The 9761-nt window shown below is 28.4% G+C and overlaps 1 protein-coding gene across 1 annotated transcript; it reads left to right on the top strand.

The window, feature by feature from the left end:
• Positions 1-966: 966 nt before the first annotated feature.
• LOC124954163 (facilitated trehalose transporter Tret1-like) lies at positions 967-3941 on the top strand. The gene is made up of 3 exons (XM_047506665.1): positions 967-1262; positions 1427-1689; positions 2883-3941. Exons 1-3 carry the CDS (start codon positions 1184-1186, stop codon positions 3939-3941), a joined length of 1401 nt encoding a protein of 466 aa, XP_047362621.1. The 5' UTR covers positions 967-1183.
• Positions 3942-9761: the final 5820 nt, after the last annotated feature.

Here is a 9761-nt window from a genome sequence, read left to right as displayed (position 1 = left end):
ATCATATTACATTAATTGTAACTTTACGTTAGAAATTTTCAATGTTTCCAAGCAAGTACAAATTATATTTCGAGAATATATTATAAAATTATATTGGAATTAAAGTGATAAGTGATAATAATTTTATATTATTTTTTCAGTATAATAAAAATTTCGATATATAGAAAGAATGAGGATATTAATCGTGTAAGAGAATATCCTTGAATTTATTCAATTCTCTTTTTTCATACGTCTTCTCTTATTCTTCTTCCTTTTTTTTTTATCATATAAAAGAAAATATAATTAAATACGGGCGATTGCACATGGTTGAAGATATAGAAAGTAACAGATAACATTAAAGAACGTTATTTCGTTGAGATCGTGACAAATTATATTAAAATAGAAAGCTGATACGTTTTGTATTATTTGATATGCTCTTCGTTTTATGTATAACATATATGTCGTTTAACATTACTCGTTTCTTTGAAATTAAGTTTTCAACATAGATGAAAATATATGTATATAAATAATACATAAATATATCAAGAAAATATATCTATATATAATATATAGAATAATATTTTCTTTTTATATAAATAGAAATATGAAAAGGATAAAGGAAGACATAAAAGAAAAGTTTCAATAAATTTGAAAGGGTTTGTAATTTTTTTTTTCTTTTTGTTTTTTTTTTTTTTTTGGTACGTGCCATTAATGGACACAATTGTACGTAAGTACAAATATACGTGTTTAAAAAAGAAGATTGTACGTGTAAGATACATACGTATGTCTAAGAAGTAAGAAAACATATTGTTTGATTTACGAGAAAAGATATATATATATATATATATATATATATATATATATATATATGAGTATATCGTGAGAATAATAGTTAGACATGCAAGCGTTTCGAGGGCTGAGTTATAAATATGTTTCTCGCTACAATCTCGGTTTTGTTTGTTTTCTTTCTTTTTTTTCTATCTTTTTTTTTTTTTCTTTTTTTTCTTTTTTTACGTTATCTCAAGTATAACACAAGCAACGATTATTGAAATAAAAGAGAAGTTTGTAGATGGCTCAACGATCGCACGTATATGTGTACTTACTTGCGTGAATATAAAACGAACGGTGTTTGCCGAATACGGTCTCGACAATTTCTCTTTCGAGTTGTGGATAGACAAAAATTTTCTTCTCTAAAGGATTAGAAATGAACGGGGATGGAGATAAGGGAAAGTACATGTCACCTCATGGCTCGAAAACCTGGGAGTATCTAGCGATCTTCGTTTGTAAGGCACTTCGTTGTGCGATAAATCGTGTTTTCGTAAATCGTCGAAGGGAAAAAGAGAAAAAAAAAAAAAAAAAAAAAAAAAAAAAAAAAAAAGAAAAAGAAAAAAGAAAAAAAAAGTAAAAATATTCGCACATTATATTAATTCGAAAAATATCGTTTCAGGTACCGTGTTAACTTTGTGCATTGGTATATTGTTCGGATGGAATTCACCGACGATCGTATTGCTGTTAAAACCAAATTCGCCAATTCCTGTTACCATCTCGGATATATCAACTTTAACGGCTTCGTTGACGTTAGCTCAAATGTTAGGATCATTTATCAATATGTTTGCAATTGACAAAATTGGAAGGAAATACACGCTATTGTTTTGCGGTCTACCAATCGTCGCCAGTTGGTGTTTAATCATAGTCGCGAAGAGCGTCTCAGTAAGTATATTATTTAATATTTGATATAATAATTTCAATGGAAATGACATGTGAATTTTTTCTTTTTTTTTTTTTATATACTTGATATACTCATCGAGTATATCAAGTCAATCATTGCATTAATTTACAATAAATAAAGAGATCTTAAGAGTCGATATTTTTTTCTCTCGCGTAAACTCTTGCATAAATTCTTGTCGTAATAGACATTAGAAAATATTCTTGGAATTTATTCAAGGATGTTGTTAAAATTAATGTTTACGATTATTTACGTCAAATTAACATTTTACGATTTATTTATTTATCACGTAGAAAATCAGATAAGATATGTCACTTCGTCAAATTTCTACCCGGTTATGCGAAACCGTATAAAGGTCGATTCACACATTTATATTGGATCTCTGTTTCGTCATAATCTATCGTTTCTTCGATCATAGAGTTTTTGACATTATTTTCGTTCAATCCCTTAATGAATTCTTCAGTCACCGATCCATCGTATTTCTTTTTTTATGTCTGAGATCGTCGTAAATGATGATTTTTTTTCTTTTGTTTTTTTTTTCTTTTTTTTTTTTCTTTTAAATGACTGACAGAATTCTGATAAAATCTTTTGTTTATGATAGACAAGAGAAGATTTTTTTTATCGCTTCGCCTATCTCTATCAGAGAATACTGACAATTTGTTTACAAAAAAAATCTTTTGTAAAAAAAGAAAAAGAAAAAAAGATTTTCTATTGGCCCGACTATCCATAACGATCGTTTAACCATCTCAAAATTTACAAATTAAGATATGTACTATCTGTCGGATAATATATTGAAATGATATATGTAAACATGAATGATTGAAATTGAACGATGATTGAACCTACGTAACGGAGATGTTCAATTAAAATGTGTGAAACGACCTTAAAGATATTACAGATGTTCTCGAGAATGAAAAAATTGATTGTATTTTTGTAAATTTTTGATTTTTTTCAAAAAGATAATAAAGTAGGATCTATAATCTGCAAATAGCGTTTGAACTAACAACGTGATATTATTAGTTTATCAATTTGTTTTATATCATTTTTGAAATATAAAAATTTTTTTTCATTTCCGATAACATACGTAACACCTTAATAGAAATAGTTTATTGATAGACATTTAATATTTCTCTCTCTCTCTCTCTCTCTCTTTCTCTCTTTCATTTGATGCTTGCAGGTATTGTACGTAGCAAGATTTTTCTCCGGTATCTCTGTAGGATTGGTTTTCATCATTACACCGATGTATTTGGGTGAAATATCATCGATAAAGACACGTGGTATTAATGGAACATTATTAGGAATCACATCTAATCTCGGTATCCTGTTGTCTTATATAATAGTACCCTATCTAACGATAACAACAACAGCCAGTATTTTTCTAATCCCATCGATCTGCTTCGTCATTCTCCTTCCTTTCATACCAGAATCACCATATTATCTCGCAATGAAAGGTAAAATTGAGGAGGCCGAAAATGTTTTAGAAAAATTGCGCGGTAAAATTGACGTTTCCGAGGAATTAAATATGATCCTTGAATCATTGAAGAAAAAGGATGAAAATAAGGGAGGAAATATGAGCACGTTGAAGGAGATATTTATGATCAAGGGAAATAGACGAGCCTTCTTAATAATCCTTTTATTCGTCACATGTAATCATTTCAGTGGTTTCATAACAATGATAATTTATGGACAATTGATATTCAAAGAAACGTTAAGTGGAATGTCTCATTATACCGGGAACATAATTGTCGGTATTGTATTGTTATTATCATCTATATCAATGATTTTCTTTGTCGATAAATTAGGTCGTAAACCATTGATATTCGTATCCGGTATTATAATTGGATTTTGCAATCTCACCATTGGTTCTTTCTTTTACGTTAAGGATTATATCAACGAGAACATATCTACGTATTTTTTAATACCATTAATAGCATTTATTATATTGATTTTCTTTTCTAATTCAATGTCCAATCTTATGTTGATCATGATATCCGAAATATTCTCGATCGAAGTAAAAGCCTTTAGTTCTTGTGTCATTGGTATTGCCGGTGGTTTATTTGGTACGATTGTTAGCAAGCTTTATATTTTTATTTCTATATATCTGAATTACGGCCATTCTGTTCCCTTTTTTGGATTTTGTATTATCATTTGGATAATTATCTTTATATTATTTAATTTAGTACCGGAAACAAAAGGCAAGACATTTCAAGAGATTCAACGAAAATTAAATAAATGAAAAAATATAATAAATCTTTTTGTTTCTTTTCTTCTTCTTTTTCTTCTTTTTTTTTTTTTTTTTTTTTTTTTTTTTTTTTTTTTTTTTTCTTTTCTTTTCTTTACGACGATTCTTTAACGCTTGATCGAACGATTAATCAGACCAAAAGAATTTCCGTTCGTACGTAATCAGTATCCTGTGTTGTTTCAGATGACAAGACAATTCTAGAGATAGTGACTCGTATATCAGAGAGATCTTATAATCTTTTTTGTAAACCTCAGAAATTTTAATTATGTAGAACGCATGTTAATTTTCTTATATAATTGATTATCATTGTTAACGTTTTTATTAAGGGATTAGATATATCTGAATGGTTGAGAAAAATGATAATTCTTATCAAGATTATCTTTTCGCATGTAATTTATTTTATTAATAAAATATCATTGAATGGAGCTGATAATGCGTATATTTCGAGAAATATTTTTTTCGTTGAAAAAAGAAAAAAAAAAGCAATCAACAAGAAAATTATAATAATTCGTTATTCCTTTCGAAGTTATAGATGTCAAATCGAGCAAAGGCGATTTGTACTTAAATACGATTTAAATTGTGTTGAATATCTCCTGAAGTGAGATCAATGATCAATGATTGTTGGTAAGTAAAATCGATTTAAATTGACTGACTTGATGATCTTTCACGGAATTATTCGTGAAAGTGACAATGAAATTAGAAAGGGCAGAGTTCAGGGAGGAATTTAAATAAAAAGTGCAGGAAAAGGTAAATGCTTATTATTGTTCGTGAATGTGTTAGAATAGTTCGTTCGAAATATTTGAATGGTCTAATGTGTAGTCTTTCGTTCTGGTCGATCGTATGGATTTATGAATGTTGAATTGATATTCGAAGGATAAATACAAGACAAACTACCTAGGACTTGCTTTGTTTAAAAATCTACTTTCACTGTTTATTTATTGCCTGACCCGAGATATTATCAAAGACAACTTAGTTGATTACAAATCTTTAAGCTCGGAAAATGTTGACAATATGTTCTTTATGAACGAGTATATAATAAATTTTCAAAGGGCAAATATTCTAAATAATGATATATTGCCCTTAGAAGAAAATTGGTTTGAATCCCTTAGGATCGTAAATATTTTCAAAGGATACATTTTTATTTTTATAACTTTCTTGATAATTAATATATAGAAATTAATTTCTGATAGACGATAAAAATAATATTATCACAATTCCATAATTAACTCGAAAGTTAAATACTCGAATTCATTTCAAAGGAATGGAATCTTTATTTCCTTGTTCGTATTTATTTTTAATCAGTGAAGGGAGGATTTCTCTTTCGGTTTCTCTTACGAACGATAATCACTATACAGTCTTAAAGACATTGCTATTGGCAGAACCATTAGTGGTTGGAATTAGTTCTTCCAATCTGTACATACGTACATATATACATACATACGTAGATATATACGTAGATATATATATATATATATCCTATGGGAATAGTATAAACAGATATCACTGTCTACTTATCTTACTTAGTAGAGTAGATTAACAAGTTTCCATTAACGGGTGGGAAAGTGTATAAAATTTGAAAGTGTACAAAATTCGAAAAAATATTTCGAAGGCGAAATGATGTATTTCTTTTTTCTTTTTTTATTTATTTATTTATTTTTTTATTTTTTTATTTTTTTTTTTTTTTTTAACATAATAGATATAGATTATTATGAAGCTCGTTAATAGGTACTTATGGCGTATGTAGATAGATCGTGTCTCGATGGACGTGAACGGGAAGCTTTAGTGTCGGCTTAAGATCGTGATCGAACGATCCGCTCTCAACTTTGCGGCTAGATCCGTAGATGTAACGTCGCTGTCATAGCACAAAGCTCAAAGCGTATTCTGGGTGAACAAACACAGATATCCGCCTATGCATTCAACAACGGCCGCCTATCGACTGAGCCTATGCACTGACTAACACCAATTCCGGTGTGTCCTTGTGCACTGGCAAATAGAGTCCACACTGTGCATACAATTGTATCATCGAACCAAACACACTAACTACCACTGGCATACAAACAAACACGTTCTATAAACAGATACGCAAAGCTATGAATACTACGTGTATAACCTATAGCATTTCTGTCAGTTTTCTGCCATTATTTTTTCCTTTTTCTTTTTTTGTTCTTTTTCTTTTTGAACGATGAAGATCAGAATGAGAGAAGAAGAAGAAGAAGAAGAAGAAAAAGAAGGAGAAGAAAATAAAAGATTTATTCTGAAGGATTCTTTTTTTTTTTTTTTTTTTTTTTTATATATATATATATATTTATACTTTAGATACTCCGTATCATTGTTTAACAATTGTTATTCTATTCGTAACTGAGAAATATTTAATAAATCGATCGTGTTTAATAAATATCTTCTTTTTGTTTTTTTCATTATACGTATCATCGATACACAAGTATCTTTAATATCTATTATTCGTCTCGTTCTTTAAACGTTTTACGATCATTTAATGATCGTTCCTTTTTATCGAGAGCCAAAAAAAAAAAAAAAAAAAAAAAAAAAAAAAAAAGAAAAAGAAGAAAGAAAAAAAAAATCTTGATCTGGCTACATCATCATTCATTTCCTATTCGAAATTATTTTTTCAATATTATTTTCAATATGCCAATCAGCGTTAATCTCTTTTTTACCATCTTCTTACAATTTACGATCAATTGATTTTCTTAATGTTAATTTTAAGAGAGAATTAGAACGAAGAAGAGTTCATTGACATATATGACATATATATATATATATATATTTTATTGCTAATAATTCTATTCTTAAAATGTCGATTAAAAGTTTTATCTTTGATTCGTTTGATGTTTAATATAGATATCGAGTTACTCTATCTCTCTCGCTTTCTCGTTTTATCTCTCTCTCTCTCTCTCTCTTTCTTTATCTCTCTTTCTCTCCCTCTTTCAAATCTTATATACATAGAAACGCAAGTTCTCTTACTCAACAATGTTGAGACAATGAACTTCTAAACCTTCGAAAGTCAGAACTCGAAAAGGGCCAATTCGAAAATCTAAGCAATCAAATCGTGGAATCGTTGGTGGGAAAGGATACGCGTTCAATCGTATTATTCGATTGAAGTTCCAAGCGCGCGCGATACGATAGTCGGAAGTTAAGTTCCATTGGTTGGTCCTTTATTGGGATTAAATTCCCTGTAACACACAGCGGCCATCCCGTTTACGAACACTCCGGCGCGTCAGAGCCTGTTAAAACGTTTCTGCGGTTGTAAGTAAAGCACGAAAGCAATTAGCTCTCATTTGCAATTTGCAGTGCTGTTTGATTTAGACTACGGTTCCGGATCGGTGTGTGAGACTTCAACGTTCATGTTAACATAGACACGTACATACACACATACACACACAGACACACACGAATACGCATATATACACACTTATGTATATATATATATATATATGTATATATATATATATATGTATATGCATATACGTGTATAAGTACATCCACACATCGAAAAACTAAATGAGAACAGATATCGTAGGTATACGCACTAAATTAGCAACGGCAGCACTTTTTCCACAATTTTTAATATTATAATTTGTTTGAATATGCAGATATCAGATACGCATATGTAACATGTAAATGTTAAAAGTTCTGATTTGAGAGTTTGGAGAAAGGAAAATAAAAATTTACAAATGATTTTTTAAAAAATTACCAAAAAAATTTATATACATATATACATATCAATTATTAAAATTAATTATAATATTAATGTTAAAAATTAATTATAATATTAATGTTATGATTAATTTGCAAATATCTTTTGTTATGATATTTACTATCCATCATTTTTCTTATTTATGTATTTTCGTATTTACATTATGTCATTATCCTAAAGGGAAATGCCATAAGAAGATATAATTCCTCATAATTCGCAAAAGTAAAACGTTCACGTTTAATATCCAACATCGAATCATATAGGATGAAAGAAAATTGCAACAAATAATATATATATATATATATATATATATATTTGTTTGTAATATTAATGCTAAGATTATTTACAGAAAAGCGTTCGTCGTGATATTTATCATGATTATTTCTTTTAAACAGTCGCATTTACATAATAAAAATCTTTAATGGGAAATTGCTATAAGAAGATATAATTCGTCAGAATTCAAAAAAAAAAAAAAAAAAAAAAAAAAAAAAAAAAAAAAAAAAAAAGAAAAAAAAAGAAAAAAAAAAAAGAAAAAAAAAAAGAAAAAAAGAGAAAAAAGAGAAAAAAGAGAAAAAAAAAGAAAGAAAGAAAAGTATAACGTTCCAATTTTCCTATACGAATCCTTGTCTAATAGAAAAGAAAGAAAATTGTTGCAATTTTGAAAATGCGAGGCATGAATTGTCGAGGTCTTCATTCTCGTTATGGAGGAAAATATTCCTCTATCCCCACCCCTCATCCCGCCTTTATTCTCTACCTGGTAATATGTTTATGGCGGATGTGTACCGACAAAATTGTATGAGAAATTTACATTGCGCCTCACCGTCAAACTTTTCAGTCGGCGTAACTTCTTCCAGCAAATTCTCTACCGGCATAACTCTCTTCTATCTGTTTTCTCTCTCTCTCTCTCTCTCTCTCTCTCTCTCTCTCTCTCTCTCTCTCCCTCACGATAAAACGAATAGGAAAAGTTTTTGTAAAGTATTCAGAAAAAATTTCTTTCCGTGATAACAATTCACTCCTGTCTTTCTCTTTTCTTCCTCCTCTTTCTCTTTTTCTTCCTCTTTTTCTTCTTCTTCTTCTTCTTCTTCTTCCTCTTTTTTCCTTGTTCTTCTTCTTCTTATTCTTATTCTTACTCTTTCTGATTCTACAAATTCGAATTCTTCGACGTAATTTTTTTCTTTTCTTTCTTTCTTTCTTTTTCTTTTTTCTTTTTTTTTTTTTTTTTTTTTTATTCCCTTGTGAGAATAATTTTTGGATTTTAAATATATTCAAATGACTGATACTTCTATGATAGTGTTATATCTGACAGCTTGGAGAATTCGTAACGTTTTTATTCATGGATACCTTTAAACTTGAGAAATAAAAATGTAAAATTATATCATGAGAGATGTTATTGTTACGACACATTTGTATAAAGTCAGAATAGAAAATTTTCTTTAATCTATATCATATCATGATTATATTCGACGATGATAATAACGTTTATAAGTAAGCACGATAAATTTGATCTAGTTTCATTTCTAAGCTAATTTAACGTCACCTTCAATGTCGGTCTCGAGGGTATTACGAGGTTGGATAAACGAATTTCTTTGAACTTATGAAAAGTGAATTCGAATGGATTCGAAGGATAATTTTACATTTAATATATATTTGATATTGTAAACAAAATTAATAGCGAATTGAACAAACACGCATTAAATAACGTTTTAAAATCTTATGATCCAAAATTTCTGAATCTATAGAATTTTTGATTTAACCTCAGTCGTTCATATTGGCTAATTAGTTCTTTAATTAATTCTACGGTCATCAACGTATATAGGTATTATACATAGGTGTACGTTTTATTTTATTTTATTTTTTAATAAGAAAGAATCATATCGATTTAGTTAATTAATTCTTTAATTAATCATACGATCTAATATACATATATATATATATATATATATATATATATATATATATTTTACTTTTTATTTTTATTTTTTAATCAGAAAGAGTCGTATCGATTTAGTTAATTAGTTCTTTAATTAATCATACGATCTCACACATACACACACATATATATATATATACATATATATTTAAAAAAAAAATTATATATATAT

The sequence above is a fragment of the Vespa velutina genome, chromosome 14 (assembly GCF_912470025.1).
Source record: "Vespa velutina chromosome 14, iVesVel2.1, whole genome shotgun sequence".
NCBI lineage: Eukaryota > Metazoa > Arthropoda > Insecta > Hymenoptera > Vespidae > Vespa > Vespa velutina.
Note: the sequence above shows the minus strand (reverse complement) of the source record. Positions and strands in the feature narration are given on the sequence as shown.

Coding starts and splice junctions, on each gene's coding strand:
- LOC124954163 (XM_047506665.1), top strand. CDS start 1,184: ATGAACGGGGATGGAGATAAGGGAAAGTACATGTCACCTCATGGCTCG. Junction 1,263..1,426: donor GTATCTAGCGATCTTCGTTT/GTAAGGCACTTC, acceptor ATATCGTTTCAG/GTACCGTGTTAACTTTGTGC. Junction 1,690..2,882: donor TAGTCGCGAAGAGCGTCTCA/GTAAGTATATTA, acceptor TGATGCTTGCAG/GTATTGTACGTAGCAAGATT.